Raw genomic sequence first — 25,005 nt, forward strand, 5'->3', positions numbered from 1 at the left:
CATCAAATTAACTTCATCAAATAAATACCTGAGATCTGTGCGTTTTGTCATATTTTAATTATACCTCAAGTTTTTACTTTTGCTTGGGCAAATTAATAACGTCTATCTATAAAGTGATTTGGCACTCAGGCTACCTATTTGCAAACTTCTGCTCCAATCTGACGTCTTTATCTTACAGCTGAGGCATCAGAGCCCCTGAGGGGGTAAGTGGTTTTCCCAAGTGCGCGGAAGAATCCTGACTGTCCAAAGATGGCCTGCAACTCCGCGGCCAAGAGTAGGATGACTGCCGCGTGGTCCAGCCGGCTGCCTCTCCGAGCAGACTCACTTCCCAGCCTTTGGAGCGGTGCCTGCACGCAGCGATGCTAACAGAGCCTCTCCGCGGGTGGTCCCCAGAGGCAGGACAGACGTCTGCACCCGCCGGAAAGTGAGACGGTCATCTCGAGGCGCCGAGAGGAGCGGAAGTGGATGGAGCGCCAGGCCCCAGGGAGCACGGGCCAGGCGTGCAGATAAATCACTGACAGTAGCTGCTCTGACCGTTCGGGATTGGCACTGAGTGCCAAATGCCGACGCAGGCAGCCAAGTTCTGGGAAAAGAAATCCGATCCGGGCGCGGCAGCGGTGGTACAAAGTGAGACCCAGCAGAGCAGGCGGGGAGGGGCTGACAGCCCCGAGGGAGCCTCCTCTCGGGGCGGGCGCTCGGGCACTGGCTGAAGTCTTACCTGGTCCCCGCCCTGCCTGAGAAGGTACAGGCGTCTCCGCTCTACAGGAGAGAAAACTGAGGCTCACCGCAGCTTCACGGAGTCACGTAAGGACTGAAGTGGGATTCCAAGCCCGATCATCTGCTCTCCCCCACCCAGAGCGAGTAGGGATCTGCAGCAGTGACTCCACGCCCGTCACAAAGCAGACGTGTTCCCGGTTTCGATGCGGGCGCTGCAACCAAGCGGAAACCCGGGGGAGAAATGGGTACGCGGGGTGGGGGTGGGGAAGTGCTGGGGCCTAGTCTCGGGGCCGCGCGACCCGCCGGGACCTTCCGGACGCACGGAGCCGGGCCCTACCGCCGGCGCCCGCACTGATTGGCGCTCGCGGCCGGCCTCCAGCCAGCTCACCTGCCCCGCCCAGCCAATCGGGGCCACCAGAATTGGGGCTGTCTCAGGGAGGTGGGTGGGCGATGCTTCTGGCTGGAGGCTGAGCCTCCCTCCCCGCCGAGCTCCCGCCTGGCCCGGCGCAGCCCCGAGCCCTAGCCGCGGGCTGCGTGCCCCTCGCCAGTTGCCGCGGCGCTCCGGGCTCCGCGCGCTTTAACGCAGCAGCTCTCGGTCGGAGCCGCCTCGCGTCTCCGCCGGCTGCGACGCGCCCCGACGGCGCCCGGAGGCGCCTGCCGACGCCGACAGCCCGCAGCCTCCCGCCGCGCCCGCCCTCGCCCGGAGCCCCGCATCCGTGCCGGCCCCGGGGAGCGGGTGGGCCCGGCTGGGGCAGCCCCGCTGAAGCAGGATGTTCACGTCCAAATCCAACTCGGTGTCGCCCTCGCCGTCTTTGGAGCAGGCTGACTCGGACGCGCTGGACATCAGCACCAAAGTGCAGCTCTATGGTGTGCTGTGGAAGCGGCCCTTCGGGAGGCCGTCGGCCAAGTGGTCCCGACGGTGAGTGCCCCTGCCGCGCCCGGTGAGGACCGCCGGGGGAGGGAGCCAGGGCCGAAGGACCCCCTACCAAACCCTTCATTACCGTCCTACCTCTGCCTGCCTTTGTGACCTTGGCCTCGCCCCATTTCACTCTACACTGGCTCCTCCTGGAAGATGTGGATCCTAGCCTGGGCTGGGTTATCTCTGCCCGAGGCTGGTCGAGCTGGGGTGGGACCGCGGAGTTCTCTGCGGAATGGATTTAAGTCGGGTTGGGGAGAGTGGGTGTGGGCTGAAGAGATCGTGGCCGTGGTAGGAGCCCAGCTGGGTCAGATTGGGCCATACTCTGCTGCGGAGGAAGAAGCCCTGTCTCCAGCCAAAGATAGCCTCCTGGGGGCCCCACTGTGGTTCCATCATCTTCACAGCTCCCCTGCTCCAGGCTTCTAGAAGTGCACTTAAGGTGGGACATGGGTGTCCTACATCCCACCCCCCACTTCCGCCTACCCCCAACTGGTACATACACTGAGAGAGCTTCTGAAAGGCACCGGCCAGGAGAAGGGCCTAGAAGGCTCTGTGCCCACCCCTGGAGGAGTGATGCTAGGAGCCCCTCCAACTGTCCCTTGAAATGCATATATTTCAAGGGAGATGGGGCAGAGACTGAGGAAAGTGGGGGAAAGGATGGACTGGTCCTGTTAGAAGGATGGATCCCTTGGAAGGAGTGGTTGGCAAGGTCAGAGCAGCCTGGGTCTTTCAGCATCAGCTCCCTGGTCCCAGCTCAGAGGCCACACTCCCCAGACATCAGTAGCTACTTTCCACTCATAAATGAGCCTGGAAGGTATTGGAGGAAGGGGGAGTTCACAGCCCTGAATTTGCAGGAAGCTCCCAATGCTGGTTTCAGGAGCAATGGGACACCGTCTGGACAAGCCCATCTCAGTTCTGAGGTTTTCTATGGAATGGCCTAGTGAACTCAGACCCTGATTGGCCCCTCCCTGGAGGCATGATCCTGCCCAGGAAACTAGGATTGTGTCTAGATGCCCCTTCCCAACCCACACTATGAGTCTGCCCCTGAGCAGGGGGGGGCTTCATATGTTCCCAGGAACACAGTTCATGGAGACATGGTAGTGGTTGGTTCTGATGTTCTGTTTTGATGAATAATTTAATATGTCTGCAAGACCACAGAACAAACGGAGCTGTAGATGGTGTTTCACATTTTACATGCCTGGTTTCGCATACTTTTGTTAGTTCTGCTGGATTTCATTCTAGGGTTTAATGGGATGTAGGCTCCTTGAGTTCCTCCAAAGTTCAGCTTATCTCTGATCCCCTGAATGGAGGCCTGGGGCAGTGTGGAGAGCATCTTGTGAGGGGTTTCCAGGGCTGTGCTGTCTGAGCTGCAGTTCCCGAGCGCCAGGAGCAAGCTTGTCTCTACCAGGGCGTCCGAGTGGTGGTGGGAAGGCTGCTTATAACTTTAAGAACCATTAGCAGAGTGCCCCATCATCACTTCTACCTCAGCTGCTCCAGGCAGCCCACACTCCTCCACTGGGTCTGGCTGCTGTCCTTGGTATTACCTCTGGACATCCAAGATGTCTCTTTCCAGGTATTTTCACCTGATTGCATCCCTAGTAAATGCTAGGGGTCTGCAACCCTCAGGTGTGGGGACCTGGCCCCTGCAGCTACAGTTGATTCCAGGGCTGGGAGGTGTTGGGGACAAAAGCTCCAGCTAAAAGCACAGTGATGGAGCCAAGGGGGCCTTGGAGAGCTGTAGTGCCCCCACCCCAAGGATCTCCACCAGTAACCCCTACAGCCGCTCAGAAACCGTCCAATCCAAGTCAGAGCAGCGTACATGCCCTGCAAAGTCAAGCCCTCCAGCCCCCTTCAAAGGAGACTGTCACTTCTGTTCCCTTCCTTTGTGGGAATTCTGGAGTTGCCACTGTGAAAAGACTCCCCCTGCCCACTCTAGGCCTCTGTCCATGTTCACAGTTCTGGGAACACACCAGACACACACACACACACACATACACACACACACACACACACACACGATTTAGCCTTGGATCAGCAACAGCCAGCCAGAGAGGGTCTGGGATGGGGGAGGCATGATGCTAAGCTTAGCTCCCTTTCAATGCCCAGCAGGGGCCCCTGGGTCCCAGTTCCCCATTTGTGAAGTGCAGTCTGTGGACTCCAGCTAATTAGCAGCCGCAGGAAGGCCTGGGAAGGGGCAGCTCAGGCCCGCCACTGCAGAGCCTTGCCATTAGGGCGATCGATGCCCTGGGAGGGGGACAGCCAAGAGGAGGGCCCCTGGAAAGGCTCCCAAGCCACATAAATAACGAACGGGCAGGATGGCGGCGTCTGTGGCCAGCTGGGTTCTGTAAAACCTCTTCCGCTCAGGGTGTGTTTCAGGGCTGTGCCTCCAGCTCCTGGTGCCCCAGCAGTCCTGCTCTTCCTGGGGTGGGAAGGTGCCTTTGAGCTGAAGGGTCAGCTTTTTTTCCATGAACAACAAAAAGAGAAAGGAATCAAAAACATTCCTTAGCAGAGATAAGAGGATCTGGAAGAGGTGTCTAGAGGACAAGGTGGATGACTCTGTCCTCCCCCTAACCTGTGAGCAGTGGAGATGCGGGTGCTTAGAGACAAGGAGGAGGGAGTAGAGCATCTCTGCCTTGGCTGGTGTCAGCCCCGTGGTAGGGCTGGTCCAGCAGACAGGCCAGCTCTCTCTCAGGGCTTCATACTTTCCCCGGCATTCCAGTCCCTCTCCCAAATCCCTCCCAACACCTCCCAAGGCTGGAGCCCCTGATGAGGCGGGCCCAGCCCATTCCTTCCTGCAGCAGGAGCGTCCACACTCCCGTCCCTCCTCCCCCAGCCCCCCAGGTGTAAGGTGACTAGTGGGCCCTGAGCCTAGCCCAGCAGCAGCTCACTCTTGGGGAACACCGGTGGGTCCTGCCTCAGGGAGCTGAGACTCACGGTGTCCACGAAGTGCCAGGGAAACCGTGGAGACAGTGGCCTGATTTCCCAAATCTCAGGCCACAACCTGCGCAGGTGTGGAAAGGTGATCTGCGCAGTTAGTGGTCATCATACCAAAAAGACTTGGGGAGACTTTCTTCACACAGAGATTTGGGTCCGGGAGTTTCATCTTTGGCTCTGAGCACCGCTTCCTAAAGGTGACACTGCGGTACTGAGCTGTCCCAAAGGGCTGAGGGGAAGAGCTAGCATATCACCTCCATGCACTAGGCTCTGCCTCACGCTAGTGACACTGGGATTTGGTCTCACTTTCTGGCTTATGTAGCGTTTCTCACAGCTGACTGGGAGGTGTCCCCCCAGCACAGCTGCAGCATTTCTGCTTGTTCTGTCCCAGCTGGAGGGTGCCCGCAGGCCCCTCTTTTTCTAATCAGCTTGTGTTCTCCAAACTTCTTTTAGAAGGACAGCATTTGGTGGTAGGCAGTGGCTAGGTGGCAGCGGAGGGATGTCCCCAGATCCCTGTGTCCATCGCACCCTGCCCCTTCTGAGGTGGTGGCATCGAGGTTACACGGAGTCCTTAGCTTAAGGAGATGGGTGCGCTCTCCGGATCGCAGCACAGCTGTAAGGTGAAATTAACACCCATTATTTCAGGCTTCACTGTGGTCCTGTGCTGATTCGCCTGCACCGAAGTTAAAGGAGTTGGTTGTGCAGACAAGACACACTTCTTCCTCTCCCCGCCCTCCCAGGGAGCTGGCAGTGGAGGCTGTTTGAAAATGGGGGCCAGAACCCTTTCAGGCAATTCAACTTCCTTATGTCCAAGACTTGGAAATATAAAGCCGTTTCTTTTGAGAGCAGCTGTGGCCGTTGGTGGCAGGTGAACCCATGCTTAGAGGCAGGACCTCTGAGTTCCAGTCCCAGCTCTGCCGGTGACCAGCCGCATGACTCAGGCTGAGGCATGGCTGTGTCACATCCACAGAATGGAAATGGATCAAATTGTGGCTTTTAAACTCTGTTCCATGGTGATTCTACAAGTGCCTCGACTCCACCACAGGGGGGTGGGGAGAGAAGGCGGGGCTCCAAGGCCCCTCCCATTTCACCCAGTGCCTCTGCACGGTTATCTGCTTGACCTAGTAAGCGCATCTTGACTGTGTTATTTGAAGAATCCTCACATTTTTTGGAGCCCCTTGGACTTGATGATCTCTTCATAAACCCTAACTTGTCATCACCCATGTATCAATACGTCACAGGCAGGATTCCTCCTGTCCTGTCATCTCAGACCTAGAGCCAGGCAAGTGGCAGAGGCCAGGATGAGCATCCCCTGAGCATACAAGGCCACCCGGAAAGAATGAAAAGGGACACGCACTGAGGGCTGTGTCATTTCTACCTTCCTTCTGTCACTTCTGAAAGGGACACTTCTGATAAGCTGTCCTTCCCTGGCTCTAGGGTTTACCTGGCTTCAAACCCCACACCCCCGTTCTCAGTGCCTGAGGGGCTCAGGGATGGGGGAGCCTGTGTGCTGGTTCTGTGCTGGACGTTTGTGCCCAGGGAAGGAGGGGCAGCCAGGCTGCGTATCCCGCCTTCCCGTGAAACGTAACCCATGGGCAGCTTGCACGTCCGCTGGGCTCCGGCTGCCCTCTTGAGAGCGAGACGTCTGGCCCAAGGTCTCATCCCACAGGAAGACTTGAGGAAGTGTGAAGCCTGCGCAGGGTTTCTGCTAATCCCCGAGGGGCTCTAAACTCTTGTTTCCTTGTTTTTGGATGAACTGGCTGCCCAGGGTAGTCGCTCCTTGTTGCACTAGCAGATATGGACCCCGGCTCGTTCCTCCGTCTTCGCGCCCACCCCACCCCCGCCACACAGATTCACCAGCCTCCACACAAGGTCTTTGGGGGTCTAGTAGACTGTGCTGAGGGGAAGGTTTGGCAAAGAGCAGGGTGGAGGAGGCATTTAAATCCCAGAGGTGCAAGCACCTAGTTGAGGGTCAGCTCCCTAGTTTCTCGAGCTTTCCAGGCACCGCATCTCACTAGCATCAGAGCTGGGATTGTTCACTGCTATCTCTTGACCCTGTAGGACTGGGGCTCGTGCAACTTCCCTGCATCCTCTCTCCTCTGCATTCTCCCATCACCCCTCCTCCCCACCGCCCTCCAGGATTTCCCCCAACTCCAAGTTTCTCTCACTCTGTGATGCAAAGCCCTTTCCAGCCCGTACGCCCACAGTTGGCTTTTGCATCTCCAAACATTAAGGAGCTCGGGCAGAGTAGATGGGCCTTTCTTTGCCAGGACCCACCCAGCCTAGAAGGTACCTGTGGGTCTAAGTACCATTTTTTCCCTCACTTCCAGCTGGATCGACTGTGAGGCCTATGTTAGCTCTCAAGCTCTGCCTGAGCCCTTGTCAACCTTCAGAGCACTGAGGAGGGGAGTAAAGGTGGAGGCATAGCTTAGGAAGGTTCCCTAGTTCAGCTTGGATTGCACCTGTGTCCACCTTGTCACCTAAGCAAGTTCCTGGCCCTCACGTCATCCCAGACTGTGCTCTCCCCACTCTTGTCTATTCAACAAGCCCTGCTGATTCTTACCAGCAATAACCAATAACTAACTCTAATTTGCGCCTTTGCCGGGGTGTGGAGCCCTCAAAGCCACTGTCACCATGTCTACGACTGCAATTTGACCTCACAAGTGCCCTGTTTGAAACCCACTGGCAGCTGCCTTCATCTGCAAGAAGCAGCCCCACCTTCTCACAAGGACCACACGCCCCACCCTGGTCCGGTCCCCACTTGTCTCTTTGACCTTGACTCACCCCCTACTCTCCCTCCCCCCACACCACTGCCCACCCCTTTGGCACCTACCTGCCAGTAATGCCAGACATATTCCGATAACCTCGAACACACTATTCGTTGCATCTGCTGTTCCTTCTGTGTGGAATGCATCTCTCCTTTCCTCTTCCTCTCAGTTTCCTAGATACTCCTATTCATTCTTCCAAACCCTGCTCAGTTGTCACCTCCTCTCACTTGCCACTCCCTTGGCTGGCCACCCAAACCATTTGTTGCTCACTGGTCTGTACTCTTCCAGTGTCTCATACAAACTTACAATGTCACAGGGTACCCTGGTGCTTTGTAATGATCCCAGCTCCCCACTTACCAGCTGTGTAAGCTGGGGCACGTTACTTAACCTCTCTGTTCTCCACTTACCTCATCTAGCTCACGTGAGGAATGAGTAGTTAACAAACATTCTGATGTTACTAAAACAGTGCCTGGCACAAACGAGGAGCTTGATAAGCATTGAGTAGTTCTCAAATTATTGATTTATACAACTCTCGCTCCTGCATTTGCTCCCTGAGGGCAGGAAATCATCAAGCCCCAGGGCCCAGGCTGTACCAGGTGATTCATTCACGCTGTCTGACCTGAGCCGGCCAGGAGCTTACAGTCACTTTGCAGAGAGAAGCTGTAAGAAGGCAAACAACAATGCCAGGTCTGAAGCCATGAGGAGAGACAAGTGCAGCGATGAAGGGCAGGCATCAGAGAGCACAGCACTTGAGAACCTGAGCTCTGTCAGCATGTTACGCAACCAGGTTTGTTTGCCCGACGCACAGCAAGCCAAGCACTGAGCCACCCAGGTTTACAGCAGAGGAAAGGTTTATTCACAAGGCAGCCAAGTGAGGAGACGGGAGAATAAATCTCAAATTCGTCTCCCCGAAGGCGAGGAGCTTGGGGTATTTATGGTATAAACAACCGGGTGGTCTGAGGCTTGGGGAGAGGTGATTGGAGGGAAGGAGGTGAGGAAAGAGGCGTTCTGCGCAGGTGTATCTGAGTTACAGACTTCTTCATGGGACCCATGCGCAAATTCCAGGTGAGTTTGGTATGAACCGTGGGGGAATTTGGGGCTGTGACGTCAAAAGGTCACCTATGGGGCAAGCAAGTCTATTCTGTGCAGACTGGGATCCGCCGGGTTGGGTCCCTCCGGTTTCAGCAGGTTTCGTTGTGTTACAAGCAGAGGGGTTTTAAAGAAGCCGGTTCCCTTATCTGCAGTTCTGTAAGACAAGCTCAAGAGTTTCTGTGAGTCACCTGTTTCTGTTATGGGTTTTTAACCCTGTGGGGCACAGTTTCAGTCCTCCCCTATCTTTTGATCCAATTCCTCAGTCTTGAGGGAAGAGGCCTACTTTCTGCTGTTAAGGGGGGAAGGCCTACAGAGGATTTGAGGAATGGAATTGTTTTGCCTTTGATTGCAAATATGGGACCAAGGCTTTGGGTCTGGGTCTTTTTTTTTTTTTTGGCGGGGGGGGGGGGGGGGGGGGTGGGGTGGTAGTCTGGGTCTTTATGTTGATTGGTCATCATATGGATTAGAACTTGGGGCTTAAGCGTGCGTGGCAGAGAGCAAGTACAGAGTTTGAGCAAGAAGGAGTATAGGTTGTAGCAAGCACACCAAAAGTGACGGTTTAAGTAATCCCTCAATTATCGACCTTATTCCTGATGGGATCCATAAGAAGATATTTCCCAAGAGATCAATCCAGGCTCTCGTGATGACCCTTGTTGGAGCCAAGTTGTCTAATGTTCTCTCAGTAGGTTTTAACTTCCAATGTGGTATTAATATACACATAACAGGAGCTACCGGCCACTCCACATATGCCCCTGTCTCTGCTGCAAACCTCGGCCTCTCAGCATTTGGCTTGCTGCGTGTCAGGCAAACGAACCTGGTTCAGTAACAGGCAGACAGAGCTGAGTTCCCAGTTTGCCCTTTGCTAGTTGCTGAATCTTTCTGTGCCTCAGTTTCCTCACCAGTGAAATGGAAAAACAAACACCCCCGTCTCTTAGAATTGCTATGAGAGATTTAAATGAGATAATGTCAATAAAACACTTAGAAAAATGAGTATCTTGGTACCTCATAAATGCTCCTTAATCTAGAGGTGAAAACACTTAAATTCTTTAAAACCAGAGAGAAGAGGCAGCCAGGGTAGACACTGACCCCCCGGACACAGACTCACGCACACTCTCTGGGCTTCACCACAGCACAGTGGGCTGGACAGGGAGGCCCTGAGGGCTAGGGCTGGAGGCAAAGCTCCGCCCAGGACTGAAGTTGGCCTGGATAGAAGGGTGGGCCTTGGACAGGAGGGAGGGGCAAATGCAGGAAAGTGCTGTGTGTTTGGAGGATAGCGAGCTGGCCAGCTGGGCTGGAGCCAAGAGCTCCCGCCAGGAGGAGCTTTTGTGAGCACAAATGGGAAAGGAGGTCAGGGGAGGCTGTGGCAGACATTGAACCTAATAATAATAAATAAAATAGTAGTAATAAAAGTAAACACTTACGGAATATTTACCAGGTGTCTCACAATGTTCGAAGTCTTTATGTGAACAAACTCACTTCATTATCCTGACAACCCTAAGAGATGTACGTACTATTATTATCCTCAAGTTACTCTGGGGGACCTGAGACCCAGAGAGATCAGGGGACTTGCCCTGGTCACACTGCTGGTAAGTAGCAGAGCTCTGACCCTTGGCTACCCCAGCCTTAACACCTACTGCCTTTGGCCCATCTGTTTCCTGCCCAGGTGCTGGCACGAAGACCAGAGTAGCTCCCAAGACAGTGTGGTGTGGGTGTAGAAGCAGGGGCTGTTGTCTTTGGGTTGCAGTCCCAGCTCCACCTCTGCCCTGGCTGTGTGACCTTGCATGTGTTACTTCACCTCTAAGCCTCAGTTTCCTCATCTGTAAAATGGGAACAAAAAGCCCTACCTTCCAGGATTGTTACATGGATCAAATACTGATAACGTACGTTCTGCATGGAAGCCAGTACATGAGAACAGCTAAGTAATCAGTGACTATCTCCGGCCCTTACTCAGCCAGCCCAACTCTGCAGGGCCCAGAAGGAGGCGGCCCCTGGCTTGCAGTCAGAATGAGAGGCCTGGGAGTAAGGGGACTTCGGAGAAAGGGGCAGGAAGAGGAAGTGGCCTGTGCAGGGGCACTCAGGCCCTGGGCCCCCACCTGCTGAGGTGAAGCCTGAGTCATCAGCTGGAGCAGTGGGCAGGCACCGAGGCGGAGTTATAAGCAAAGCCAGCCCTTTGGGTCCTCGAAGTTTGCTTGCCAAATATGCCCTTTCTTGGGCCACCCTCTTCCTTGCCAGCCAGGGAGTCGCTCTCCTCCTCCAGGTCCGTGCCGGCTCCCCTCCCTGTGACCCTCACCCCTACCCAAACCAAACCGACAGTAGCTGCAACAGAGCCAGTCTTGGCATGCATGGCGCATGGGCCCTTCACAGCCCCTGCAGCCATGGGGGCCCTGAGGCCTGCTGAAGTCTGGCTGGCGTGGAACAAAGGCTACCCTGGACATCCGTCTTCCCCTGCCTCTCTGTGCCCTCCTTCAGAGGGCAAGGGGAGGAGGGCCGTGACATCTGGGGACACATCCTGCGTGGCAGACAAGTGCAGAGGACTTTATGGGCCTTTATGCACCGGATCCTTTCTTGCCCCTTTTGTGGCCACTAATGGATCCCTGTGCCTCCCCGCCTCCCGGACACTCCCCGCCAACAATCTGTTCTCAGCCCAGCAGCCAGGCTGAACCTTTTGCAGTGTGAGTCAGATCATGTCACCCCTCTCAGAACCCTCAGTGGCCGTCCCTCTCAGAGGAAAAACCAGCCTCTAACAACTAATAGTCTGACTTTCAGCGGGTTGTGTCACCTTTCTGCTTCATTTCTGCCCATAGACACGCAGACACCTGCCTCATAGGGTAATAGCGAGTATTAAATGAATTAAACGGGTCTTCTGTGAATCGGCAGAGTGATGAGCACAATCTCACTTGATCCTCGCAGTAACCAGACGAGGTCGGTATTATCACCCTCATCCTACAGGTGAATACACTGACGCTCAGAGAGGTGAGCTTACTTGCCCAAGGCCCCGCAGCTGAGAAGTGGCAGGTCTGTGTCCTTAACTACTCTGTGAATTTCCCTTGCAACTCTCTGGGGACATCTCTCTCATCCCACAGGACTGAGGGACCATGGCCCGCCCTCTAGGAGCCCAGTGTCCCCTCCAGACAAGATGAGCACGCGGGGTGTGGCTATGGAGCTAAGTGCCAAGCTCATGGCCAGTCAGCAAGTGCGGGAGGAACTCCGACGGCAGTGTGGGCTGGGCTGGTCACCAAGGGTGAGGCAGGTTCAACCAGTGGGCACTCCTGGGAGAGCTGCACAATTTCCTTCGCAGGATCATGCAAAACAGAGTAAGGCAGTCGGCAGTGAGCTCGGTGTTCGCCTCGAGCAGAGAGGCTGAAGGGCAGAAGTGGTGGGAAGGCCAAGAAGGTGGGCAGGGGTCAGGTGCTGGGGGGCCCAGGAGGTGCCTGCAGTTCCGCAGAGGGTGGTATTCGTGTGTTCTTCCTCCACTGGGGGAAGAGTTGGCATTAGCAGTATGTCACCTCTGAGGTCCACAGCTCCCCTCAGTATCTGGCTGGGCAGAGAGGGTTGGTGCAAATAAAGAACGTGGTTGGGGTGAGGCACACAGCAGAGGACAGAGCTGAGCTCCTTTCCTAGGGGAGGTGAGACGGTAGCTGTCAGCCATGCCAGCGACCCTCCCGCTGTAGCCGCAGCCTCAGGAAGGGTCCCAGGGCTGGTGGCACCTTCAGAGATTCGCCAGCAACTTTTCAAGCCCCTCCCAAGAGGGTGTGTCCAACCAGTGATGTGCTGATAAATATTTAATAACTGGCTCTCTTGGGAGGGGGGTGGGGTGCAGCACTGCTTTGTAACATTTGATGATTTTCATGGTGTAAATACTCACAGTATGACTGATATCAGCTACCAGTACGGTGTCACTGAACACAGAGCCGGGGAGAGTCATGCTGTTGGCTGTCATGAGCCCATGTGAGCGCTGTTTCTGGCTCCCCCAAGTCCCATGGCTCCAACAGGGACATTAGCAGGGGCCCTGGGAGGAAGGAGCCAGCCACTCTGAGTGTCCCAGAGCCTCGGGGCTCTCAGTTCCAATTGGATCTTCCCCTGGAGGGCACCTGGTGTCTTATCCTAGTCAGCTCCAAGCACGAGGTCTGTGAGAGTCCCTAGGCCATGCTCCAGCTGTGGGCATCAGTCAGAAAGCACCAAGGGCCCAGAGATCCTAAGTTAGACCCACATCCCAGAAGGAGGCTGTGGAGCAGCTGAGCCCAGAGGCAATGCGGGTGTCACGTGTAGGCGGCAGGCCTGGCCTCACCAGCCTGGTACCCACACCCCATTTGGCTGCCAGTCTTCAGGACCACGTGTCAAAAGACCCACCTCGGGATCCTGTGTCTTCTTGCCCTCCTTCTGCCTCTCCTGGGGTAGACCCTAAGGGACCAAGATGATGGCTCACGAGGCTGAAGGTACCTGAGGGGAAGGACCACAGATACCCCCTGTGTGGCGGCTCAGGGGGCTGGAGGAGCCGGTTGTGGAAGCCACTGAAGGCCTCTTGTGTTCACTTCCACTGGTGCAAGGGTTGGGCTGCCTGCTGGTGGGTGACTGACCAGCTGAGGCCTTTGCCCGGATGTGGCACATGAGTTGGTGAGGATGAGTCTGAGCTGGTGTCCCCAGGGGCTCCCCATGTCAGCGTGGGCCCCTCAAGGTCACTCTTGTCGTCCCAAGAAACCTCACCCCTTCTCTCTCCTGGTTGCCCCTCCTTCCCCACTGCCTGCTATAGGTTTTTCATCATCAAAGAGAGCTTTCTTCTTTACTACTCTGAGAGTGAAAAAAAGAGCTTTGAAACCAACAAATACTTCAATATACATCCTAAGGTGAGGGGGCCTCTCCCCAGGGCCACAGCGGGGGAGGTCCCAGTGGGGACAACGGGGGCTGGTATCCTCTGAGGGTAGGGTACCATCTGTTGTCCTGCTCTGGTCAGGGAGCCTGGAAAACAAGTCCTTCTGGGGGCACAAGCCACCCTGGCCCCCTCCTGACCTGGGTCCCCGCCCTCCAGTGCCCCCTCTGGGAAAGTTCGGGTCTGGCTTCCTCTCGGGCCCTGGGCAACACCTGGCTATGGCTGAGGGCTCCCAGAGGACTTGAGTGACCTGGGCTGGGCGGGGGTGGGGGGGTGGGCGCCTCTTCTGATTCTTTCTCAGGGTGTCATCCCTCTGGGGGGCTGCCTGGTGGAGGCTAAGGAAGAGCCCAGCATGCCCTACGCCATGAAAATCTCCCACCAGGATTTCCACGTGAGTAAGGCTCTCCCCTTGGCCTGGGCTCAGCAGGGGCAGAGCAGCTTCTCTGGGACCCCAGGCTCCCTAGGGGCAACCCCTCCAGTGGGCTGGCCTGGGAAGAGTGTCAGTGACTTGCGGATGTCGGGAGGGAGAGCAGAACAGGGCCTGCAGAGGCCTGGCTGTGGCCTCCATGGTCCTCAAGCTGGCCTCCTCTCAGGCACAACCATGGCTCCTCTTCCTGGCAGGGGAACATCTTGCTGGCTGCCGAGTCGGAGTTCGAGCAGACCCAGTGGCTGGAGATGCTGCAGGAGTCTGGGAAGGTGTAAGTGCACACGGGCAGGAGGGGTCAGCCTGAGGGTCCAGAAGGGAAAAGGGTGTGGGCTGTGCCGACCCGGATCTCCCTGCCTCTCTGCTGGGATCCCGGTGGGCACTGAGCATTCTAGGAGAGGGCAGGGTGGGGAGGACAGGGCTGTGGGAGCTGGTTATTGTGGGAAGAGGAGACAGACCAGGTTTCGAGCATCTTTGGGGGGTCTCCTAAGTGAGCTTTGAGCAAAGTGAGTTTGCTTGTCTAGCGTCACAGGTGGCAGACGTGGGCACCGTTTGTCTCCAACTCTCAGGACCAAACCCAGCATCGCTAGGAGGATTTGGCTGCCTCCTGACACCTGTCTCATCTCCCCAGGCCCATAATTAACCCTAGCTCAGACCAGAGCTGGTGCTTTGTACATCAGAGTCCAGATCACAGAAACCTCCAGCCCAGCGCTATCCATTTGCACACAAACCCCTGTCCCAGCCCCTGCCTATTCATGCTGGGTCGTGCTTTTAGTTCCACAAATAATGCTGAGTGCCTGCCCCGTGCCAGGCCTTGTGCCAGGTGGTGGACATTCAATGGTGTAGCAAGCAGTCCAGGAAGCAATCTCTTCCCTGCTCCCAAAGTTCTGTTGGCCCAGCCCACGGTGGCCCACTTTGCAGCCTGGGCCAGCCTCCGGGGACTGTAACTGATCGATGCTGGTGGCGTGCCCAGAGCCGCGGGTGCCGAGGTGAATGCGAGCTGGGATTCTGGAGGAGAAAGAATGGCGAGTACACACCATGCACATTCTCTTCCTCCTCCACCCTTCTGTTTTAACGATTTTGTGTTTCTTCCTCTTCTCTCCTGTCCCATCTGCCCTCCCTCCCCAGGACTTGGAAGAATGCCCAGCTGGGAGAAGCCATGATCAAAAGCCTAGAGGCCCAGGGGCTGCAGCTGGCCAAGGAGAAGCAGGAGTATTTAGGTTGGCTGAGGGATGGGCTGGAAACTGAGGCTGCCTGACGGTAGCATTTCAGGGCCGGGGGCTGCAGCCCAGGGCTTGATGCAGCACTGAGAGAGCGTGTCTTGGGTGGGGCTTAGCAGGCTATGAGGAGCCAGAGACTGGCTCGGAGCCTGGAGGGCTGTATGGCGTGATACATGTCCTCTGGGCCAGCGTGACAGGAGGCAGGAGAGCCTGGTGGTTAGGAGCCTGGCCTCTGGACCCAGCTTTGTCATTTATTCATCAGCTGTGTGTATCTTTACGCAGCTCAGCCTAAGTTTCAGTTTCCTCGTCCTTAAAATGGAGACATTTTTGTTCCTAGCTTTTAGAGGTGGTATGAGGATCAGGTTAAATAAGAAAACGCCTGGAAGCTCTTGTGTCAGGCATGCGGTAAGGGTCCCACTAATGGAATTGACGTTATCCTGCCCAGGGCCCCAAAGGTCTGGACTTGGTCCCAGTTATGACCCCCAGCCCACTTTAAGGTTCTAGGCCCCTGTGTTCCTGACTGGCTGGTAGGCATGCTCTGTTTGAGAAAGAAGCAGGTGAGCCTGGGAGGTCGGTCCTTTGCCTGGGACCCTCTCCCCGGCTTAGACAAGTGGGGCCCCAGCACTGGTTCCCCTCTGCCTGCTCCAGACACCCTCTGCCCCCAGGACCTGCCCTGCCTCACTAGCCAGACACCAGCACAGAGGTTAACCCGGGGGTGCAGAGACCCACCTGAGCTTCCAAAGATGAGCTGTCATTGTCTTATGAATGCATGAAGCAGGGACAGTGCTGGGACGGGAGTGTAGCAGCTCAGGCCAGCATGGAGCGTCCGTCCCCGGGAGCTGCCCCACCCCCTCTGGCCTGGGCAGGGCAGTGCCGACCTCTTCCTTGGGAGGAGCTGGGGGTGACGGAGGTGATCGCAGGCACTGACCCCTCAGGACTGGATCTGGAGTGAGCTTTTCGTGACAGCGTGTGTACTTGCTTTGGCAGACAAACTGATGGAAGAGACTGAAGAACTCTGCCTTCAGAGGGAACAGAGAGAGGTAGGGGCGCATCGAGGCTGCTCCCCGCCGCCTCCCGCTCTGTGGGCCCTTTCACAGCCACAGTGTACTGACTTGTGTTCCTGGCATTAGGGAGTGGTGTAGGGGAGATGGGCACCCAGACAACTCACTGGGAAATCAGACGGGCAGAGCAGGGAGGCCAATGAGATGACAGTGCTTGGGACTTGCTGTTGCTTCTTGGCAAGAAGTGTATTTCTCCTTGCCAGTCGCGGGGGAGGAAAATAAAAAGGGTGGGTGATCACTTTCTAGAGAAAGAGCCATTCAAAAATTTTATAAGCTGTGTCAGGAGGTAATGAGCTGCTTGTCACTGGTGATATTCACAGGAGGCTGCGGTGGCCTTTCTCATCCATAGCGGGGCTTCTGGCACCATAAAGGTGATTGGGTTGGATGATATCAGAGGTTCCTTCATCCTCTAAATGTCAACATACAAGTTCTAAGGAAGCCAAGCATTGGCTGGAGGCAGGCTGTGGTGTGAAGGAGACCCTTGCCTCATTTGAAGACGGGGGCTGCTGAAGTCCACGCCGTTTGGGATCTCCATGCAGCACTGGGCCTTGCCTGTTGTGAGAAATCATGACCACCCCTGAAGGGCAGGGTAGGGTAGTGGTTAGCGGTGCTGACTTGGAGTCAGGCTGCCTGTGTCTGGATTGGACCTTCACTGCTTCTGGCTGTGTGACCTTGGGCAAGTTACCTAACCTCTCTGAACATTAATAGTCTCATGTGAAAAATGGGGATAATAATAGAACCCATCTTATCAGGGATGTTTTGAGGATTCAGTGAGGTGTTACATAGAAAGTGCTTAGCACATAGTACGTGCTTAATGAATATCTACATTTGTTAGTGTTACGATCATTAATTAGCCCATCCTGCACTTGAACTGCCTGGGCCCCAAGCCCCAGAGTGGCATACCCTGAGGTGCCTGCAGAGGGAGGGCCTGATTTGGTCCGCTTCTCTTTGCCTGGTGCCTGTTCCTTGTCTCTCCCAGGCAAGTCCAGGGCTGGGCCCATCAGCCTGGGCTCAGTGCCTGCCTCTCTGACTTGACTTTTGCAAACTCCTCACCCTTTCCAACCACCCGTCACTGGGCTCGGAAACGGGCCGGACAGTCAAGAAGCATCATGGCCCTGTAGCACCCCAAACACTCCCGGGGCCTGGCAGAGCACCTGGCCCAGGATGGGTGCATGATAAATGTTGTGGAATGACTCGATGAATGAATATTTTTGATTCTTATAATTTTACATTACATCTTGATTTTAATCCAGTAGGACAATCCACCCTCATTTTTCTTCTTCTAAAAATTTATCAGATATTCTTGCCCACTTTTTCTTCCAGCTGGACTTCAGTATCATTTTGTCAATTACAAAACAAACAGACGAACAAAAAACCCAAACCCAAACAAACAGAAAAGAAAATCTATTGAAGATTTGTATTAGGATTGCATGGATCTGAGGATTGGCATCATGATGGCATTGAGCCTTCTCCCCCCCAGCAGTGTGTGGGCCTCTGGGTCCGGGCTGTCATCTGGGCTCTTCCCACATTAGCATTTTGGCATTTTCTTTATACAGTTCTGTACATTTTGAAAAGTGAGACTTCTGGTGGATTGTCAGCAACTTAAAAGCAGGTGATTTAGGAAGCCAGGGGATGGGATGGAGTGACAGACACAGCCGCTGGCAGAGAGAGACAGACTTATCCATCAGAGAGACTAAATCTGGGACAGCAGTCAGCCCGAGGAAAATTTAGACACTCTATCTAGGTCTTTAGCCAGGAAATGAGGCCAGCAGAGACCCACTGCTCACAGACATTGCTTAAAGCCATAGCACGCTGAAGGAAGGAGACCTGCCAGCTGTGAACGTCCTGGGTTTTGGGTACAAAATGTGAACAAGACTCACTTGGGTCCAGCTTGGGTCCACCTTGGTGAAGGCTGCTCTGGGCTGGCAGGAGGGAGAGGACGCGCTCAGGTTCTCATTCCAGTGTCAGCTGTGTGCTCTAGATTGGGAATAGAACTCACGGAGTCATTCTGTCAAGGGTTTTCCTTCCTTAACTTGTTCATCTATATTATGGATCCACCTGCCTCCTTCACCTTTCCCATTTCCACTCCAGGTCACAGAGATGGTCTGGGAGTACCTTGCTTGGGCCACTTAGAAAGGCATTTGGTACAATGGCCCAGTGAGAAGCTGAAGATTCTCTGGTCTCCAAGAGGGAGTCTGGTTTAAAAGGAGACTCAGGGTCTGGTACCAGTCTATCACTGACTGTGTGACCTTGGACAAATTCGGCTCTGTGATGCTCCAGTAAGAGTGATGGCTGTGCCTGGCTGGCTCCCAGGTTGCTGAGGGGCTCAGTGAAATAGAAGCCAGGGAGTGCTTTGTGGGCCGGTAAGGCCTGTGCAGATACACGCTGTGTGACGGTGCAGCTCTGACATCCTCCACTTGGCAGAAAGGGCGGGGAACTCTTGGGGTACGAGCTGAGAGTTCAAAGGGAGCCATCCTGGGCTCTTCTGCCCTGGGGTCAGAAGACAATGCCGTTCCTTGGGTGCAGGTCCCTCAGTTGTCCCTGGCTCCCTTATCATCACTCTTATCCCCTGGAGGAGGGCAGCCTGCCTACCTTCCCTTTTCTGGTTGAACTGTGAGAGCTCAGCCTTGCATGTGGGCCGGCACATGGGAAATCAGAAATGCCCAGGGCCGAGTCAGGCAGGGTTCCTGCCATGCGGGGTGCTCCCAGTCAGAACTCAGACTCTTGGAGCTGGAAAGGATGGCCCCTTTCAAGGTGAGGCTCTCTGCCGACCTCCCTGATGGATACTGATCCTGATTCTGGCATGGGCAGCTCACTACCTCCGGAGGTATCCTTTGCACTATTGCTCCACTATCTGGAAGCTCTTCCTTCCGTGGAGCTGGAATTTGCCGTCTAGTGCCTTCTTTCCAACCTCATACTTTGGCAACTTAAGTCAGGTGCAAGAGTCAGAAGCAAAAAAAAAAAAGTCAGAAGCACAAGCATGATGTGGTGGAGAAAGTCTTCAGCTGCAGGGGGTCTTAGCTCACCCCAGTCATGGCAGCGGTGCCGCAAACACTCATGCCGCCTTGGGCCGCGTGAACAGAAAGTTCTGGCTGCTTCAGCTTTATAGGTTGTGTGTTCCACTCCCATCAGCATTCTTAGGCTCTACCTGGACATCAGCTTCATTTAAGAATCACCCAGATGAAATGGAAGGTGGAAAGGAAGGGAGCAACCAGGAGGGAGATTTTCTTTCTTTTTCCTCTTTAATATAGAACTTTAACCCCTAATGGTAGAAATCGTGCTCTTTGTAGAAAATTTGGAAAACATGAAGAAGAAAACATATTTTATCCTTAACCCCACAACTGATCAGTAATTACTGTTAACTTTTTTTTTTTAACTTATTTTATTTATTTAGTTTTGGCTGTGTTGGGTCTTCGTTGCTGCGCATGGGCTTTCTCTAGTTGCGTTGAGCGGGGGCTGCTCTTCATTGCGGTGCGCGGGCTTCTCACTGTGGTGGCTTCTCTTGTTGCGGAGCACGGGCTCTAGGCCCACGGGCTTCAGTAGTTGTGGCTCGCAGGCTCCAGAGTGCAGGCTCAGTAGTTGTGGCTCGTGGGCTCCAGAGCGCAGGCTCAGTAGTTGTGGCGCACGGGCTTAGGTGCTCCACAGCATGTGGGATCTTCCTGGACCAGGGCTCGAACCCGTGTCCCCTGCATTGACAGGTGGATTCCTAACCACTGCACCACCAGGGAAGCCCCTACTGTCAACTTTTTGGTGTTTTTCCTTGGTCTTTTTTCCTATATAATATTCTTATATATATCTTAAACATAATAGGATCACATCAGATATTCAGTTTTATGGCCTTTTTCATGATACCTTTCATTTTACCTTCATTAACACTGTACCTTCAGCAGTCTTCCATGTCATTGAACGTTCTTTGAAAACATTAGTTTCAGTGACTCTAGGGTCACTAGTCGGACTCTTCCCTTTCCTTTGGGTTTTATTCCTTCTCTGATTCTCCTCAAAGCCAAGGGCAACTTCTCCCTACAGGCAGCCCCACTCCCTGGTGGGGTTTCCATTCCTTGAGAACAAAGCCCCTGGGTGAAGAATGAGGGCGTAATTTGGAGCTAGAAGATGAGAGAGAAAGTGGATCTAGAAATAATATCCTCCCACAGCGTAAAATGTGGAAGAACAAAACAGTTGTCACAAAATGCTTCTAACCACCCTTCGCTTGAAGTGCACCCCTCAATACCACCTGCCACTGAACCCCAGGAAAACAGAACCCCTGGGGGGCACCTGCTTGCTGGGAAAACACATGAGCTCGCCGGCAATCCTGAAGGGACTGGTCTGGTTCCCCGGGCCAGCTTGTCCTGGGCTTTCTGGCTATACTGTTCCCTTGGGGGTGAGTCCAGGGGAGGCTGCAGCCACCCGTGCTCATTGTTTCCCAGATGCCTTGAGGAAAAGGGCTTTACTCTCTGACTCTGGGATTGGGAATAGCTTTCCTTTGCCGCTTCTAACAGATGCCACTCCAGGGATCTTTAATGGAAATCTACACACACACACACACACACACACACACACACACACACACACACGTTTCCCTCCAGGGCTTCGGGGCCAGCCAACACGCCTTAGGGTGTGAGTGACTGGAGTTGCCCAGTGGAGCAGACATCTAGAATTATCATCACATCCTGTCACAGGAGATAATGTTGGGATCCTTTCTAAACCCTAGCTCAGCACGCTAAGTGTGTTCTTGTTTTGCTTTATTTTTTATTTATTTATTTTTGAAATTTTTATTGTAGTATGGTTGATTTACAATGTTGTGTTAGTTTCAGGTGTACAGCAAAGTGATTCATTTCTATACACACACACACACGTATGTATATATATTCTAAGTGTGTTTTAAGTGAGCCCAGTTCATCACAGATCTCGGTTTCATTGAGACTGTGTGTCACTGAATGGGACCAGGGCTCCTCGGGCTTAATTCCAGGTCTGGTGCAGACGGCGCTGAACCGCAGAGGGTCCCCTGGGCTAGAGCGGGGCTTCCTGGCCTCAGGAGCCCTTTGCTGCCTGTGACGCTTTTCTTCCTCTCTGATTCTCTTTAGGAGCTTGAGCGCCTGAACCAGGTGCTGGAGGCCGAGAAGCAGCAGTTTGAGGAGGTGGTACAGGAGCTGAAGATGGAACAGGAGCAGATCAAGAGGTGGTGGTGGGGCTTCCCTGGTGGCGCAGTGGTTGAGAGTCCGCCTGCCGATGCAGGGGACGCGCGTTCGTGCCCCGGTCCGGGAAGATCCCACATGCCGTGGAGCGGCTGGGCCCGTGAGCCATGGCCGCTGAGCCTGCGCGTCCGGAGCCTGTGCTCCGCAACGGGAGAGGCCACAGCAGTGAGAGGCCCGCGTACCGCAAAAAAAAAAGAGGTGGTGGTGGTGCCTGGGGGAAGGGGGCGGGGGCAAGGTGCACCCAGGCTAGGACACATAGGACCCATGTTTCCCGTTAGGCTGGAGAGGCCTCCCCCCAGGAGATCCTCACTGCTTGATGACTTGGTTTAGATCTGTCCTCCCAATGCTCCGGGCCTTGGAGTGTGCCCAGAAAAAGCTGCAGACCCCACACTGATGGGCCACTTCTGCACCCTGGAGCATGAGGCATGGGCAGGTGCAATCAGAAATCCCCATGAGCAACGACCCCCTCCTGCCTCGGGCAAACCTCCCTTACCCGGGGCAGACAGGTCAGGCTGGTCTGGAGGTGCCCTTGGCCAAAATCCCCAACATTCCCTGTCTTTCCTGCACAGTCTCTTCACATTCCGGCTAATGATGTCTGTCCCTTGGGATCTTTAGTCTGTGTATGGTTTGCAAACCCAGTTGCATATTATAATCATCTAAGAGGATTAGAATCTGCTGAAGTTAGGACCCAGAAATCTATACATTAAGTCCCCTACACATGAACGAGTTCCTTTCCAATAGCTTGTTCCTAAGTCCAATTTGTAAGTCCAACAGATTTAGCCTAGGTACCCAGCTGACCCAATCGGCTGTATAGTACTGTTCTGTAATAGGTTTATCATACTTTTCACACAAATAATACATAAAAAACAAACACAGAAGATAAAGAAAACTTTTTCGATCTTACAGCACAGTACCTTGAAAAGTAAAGTAGTCCAGTACAACTGGCATCCAGGGGCTGGCATCGAGTGAACAGGCAAGAAGAGTTACTGACTGGAGGAGGGAGAGGAGGTGGGAGATGGTAGAGCTGAAGGATCGTCAGCAACAGGAGATGGAGGACAAGCTGCAATTTCACTCACACCTGACGTTGGTGGCACAGGTTCTGGTTCCTTGCTGGATTCAATTCTATCTACCCTCTTGAAAAGCCGATCCAGTGATGTGTGGGTAGTAGCTCTTTCCTGGGCTTGAGATAAAGATACTGTACTCTGTACTCTATACAGTGCTGTACAGTAAAGCGCACAAAAGCACAACCATTTGTAGAGGACGCACGCACGTGACAATGTACGCCAGACACGTAAACTGACTTACGTGATTGGACATGCGAATGCCTGTTCACGTCTTTGAAAGTTTGCAACTTGAGGGTTCGTATGTAGGGGACTTACTGTACTTTAAAAAGTTCTCCAGGTCGTTACTTTTTCTTTTTTATTCTTTTCTGCGTTGGTTATTCATTGCTGCTCGCGGGCTTTCTCTAGTTGTGGCGAGCGGAGGCTACTCTTCATTGCGGTGCACGGGCTTCTCATTGCGGTGGCTTCTCTCGTTGAGGAGCACGGGCTTAGGTGCTCCACGGCATGTGGGGTCTTCCCGGACCGGGGATCAAACCCGTGTCCCCTGCATTGACAGGCGCATTCTTAACCACTGCGCCACGAGGGAAGTCCCTGCAGGTCATTCTATGTAGCCTATCCATGAATTTGGAGACAACTGCTCTGGTTACTGTTAATGGTGCTGGTTGTTGTCACCATCACCATCATTATCATCACCGGCACCATCATCACTACTGATTATCAGTGATAGCCCAGAAAGAGTGTTCTTGAAACAACTTTGTAAAAGAAAGTCATTAGACATGTGTTTTGGGGAGGGAGAAGCTCAGAGACTCTCATCAACTAATAGCCAAGCACCTGCTCACTTCCAGAATTGTGCCAGACCCTGGAATGGAAGATAAGCCCTCTCTCCCTTGAGGATCTGGTTGGGAAAACCAGACTCACACCCAGGAAACATCAACAATGTTTACAATAATGTACAAACGGGTGCTCAAGGGCACAGCACAGACCCCCTGTTTTATAGGAATTAAGATATATGTGTGATCCCTGTGGGTTTCAACAGAGGTTAGATTGTGCTGAGCCTTGAAGGGTGGTAGGAGTTGGAAAATGGGTGGGAGAAGGAAAAGGCATCACAAGCAGGAGGAAGGGAAACCGGGTGTAAAGGCCCAAGGGGACCCAGGCTTGTTAAGACAGCAGCAAGGAGTTTGTCACCCCAGAGAAGGGCCTCAGCCATGTCCCATGTCAGAGTGAGCAGATTGTAGCAAGGGTGTCCAGGGAAGACAGGGTGAGGCCATTGTTTCTCCAGTACTCCTCTTTGCCCTTGGGGTGGCCCTGGATTTATTTTGACAGATTCATGTACACCTGGAGCAAGTGACTTCAGCCCCACTTGGCCGGGATCTCCTCCGTTCAGCCCTGGGCTCCTACAGCTGGTGGCAGCACCCAGCCATGAGAGGGGCTGGCCTTCCAAAGAGCCCTCTGAGCTGTATAGGGAAGCCGTATAGGCTTCTGTGAAGCGGAAGCCACAAAGGGGCCTGGGAGGGGTGGGCACTGCCATACCCAGCCCTCTGTCCCTGCAGGGAGCTAGAACTGACTGCAAGATGCCTCAAGGGTGTGGAGCAAGAGAAAAAGGAGCTGAGGTGCCTCACAGAGTCCTTACAGCGGATGCTGGAGGTGAGGGGTCACTGGCGGGCTGGCTGCCTGGAGGGAGCCAGGGTTGGTTGGGCCACGTGATACAGTTTTTTCCAACAGTGTTGCCCCAGAGAGTTATCTGCAAGGGAAACGGGGCACGAAGGGGAGCTGATCTAAAGGGTTTCTTCTCTGTGGACCACTGGGAACTCCAGCTGACACTTGAGGCTCAAAGCAGATCCCAGAAGGGCAAATTCAAGTTTGCCCTGGCTATGACCGTGGCCTTAGGAAATCCACCTTCTTCAGTGCTTTTATATATATATATATATATTTCTTTTTTACTTTTTTTTTTTTTTTTTGCGGTACGCGGGCCTCTCACTGTTGTGGCCTCTCCCGTTGCGGAGCACAGGCTCCAGACGCGCAGGCTCAGCGGCCATGGCTCACGGGCCCAGCTGCCCTGCGGCACGTGGGATCTTCCCGTGTCCCCTGCATCGGCAGGTGGACCCTCAACCACTGCGCCACCAGAGAAGCCCCAGTGCTTATATTTTTATACTCGATGGAGGATCGATTAGGGTGGGCTGCACGGCCACCCACCACTTCCTTCTTGCAGCTCATTCACTTAGCTGTTCCCCGGTGAAATTGAGCATGAGGGAAAATCCACTGCCAGATCACCTCCACTTGATACGGAAACAGCGAGGGAGGAGAAGGAGGGGGCATGTGTCAAGGACAAGGTGCCAACTCTTTAGCAGGGCGTCCAGGTGCACACTCTGGCCCCAGCCTCTGCTACCTTCCCGTCCCCTCTCCCTCTGCTGCCCCTCCACACCCGGCACAATGACATCCCCACATCTGGTTCAAACCACTGAACACAAGTGCCCCAAGGAAGCCGTGACCTCCATCCTCCACACCTTTGCCCACACTGCTCCTTCTCCCCAGAACGTGCTCTCACCTCTTCTCTGCCTAGAGAACACTTTCATCCTTCTAAAGCTCAGCTCAAATATCACTGTAGTCAAGGTTCCCTGACTCTTCGAAGGAGGGATTTGCTCCGAGCTCTGGGTCCCCATGGCACTTTGTACATCTGTTAATGCACTTGACACATGAGGTTGTGTTTTCCAAACAGTGAGCTTCACTAGATTGCATCTTAAGTTCTCTCCAAG

At 54.3% G+C, this 25,005-nt stretch overlaps 1 protein-coding gene across 3 annotated transcripts in view; it reads left to right on the top strand.

Moving 5' to 3' along the window:
* The first annotated feature begins 223 nt into the window (after window positions 1-223).
* Window positions 224-25,005, top strand: part of PLEKHD1 (pleckstrin homology and coiled-coil domain containing D1) — a 29,662-nt gene continuing 4,880 nt past the window's right edge. Inside the window, exons 1-9 of one of the 3 annotated variants that reach the window (XM_029239621.1) lie at window positions 224-962; window positions 1,539-1,636; window positions 13,178-13,271; window positions 13,596-13,685; window positions 13,916-13,992; window positions 14,847-14,938; window positions 15,926-15,978; window positions 21,081-21,175; window positions 23,803-23,896. In XM_029239621.1, the coding sequence (XP_029095454.1) occupies window positions 921-962; window positions 1,539-1,636; window positions 13,178-13,271; window positions 13,596-13,685; window positions 13,916-13,992; window positions 14,847-14,938; window positions 15,926-15,978; window positions 21,081-21,175; window positions 23,803-23,896 (735 nt within the window). In that variant the 5' untranslated portion in view covers window positions 224-920. Of the gene's footprint in view, window positions 963-1,451; window positions 1,637-7,835; window positions 8,401-13,177; window positions 13,272-13,595; window positions 13,686-13,915; window positions 13,993-14,846; window positions 14,939-15,925; window positions 15,979-21,080; window positions 21,176-23,802; window positions 23,897-25,005 lie in introns of those variants that run through there. The other 2 variants (XM_029239619.1, XM_029239622.1) reach the window with 2 other exon arrangements.

The sequence above is a fragment of the Monodon monoceros genome, unplaced genomic scaffold, assembly GCF_005190385.1.
Source record: "Monodon monoceros isolate NGI ecotype Baffin Bay Population unplaced genomic scaffold, NGI_Narwhal_1 Super_Scaffold_21, whole genome shotgun sequence".
NCBI lineage: Eukaryota > Metazoa > Chordata > Mammalia > Artiodactyla > Monodontidae > Monodon > Monodon monoceros.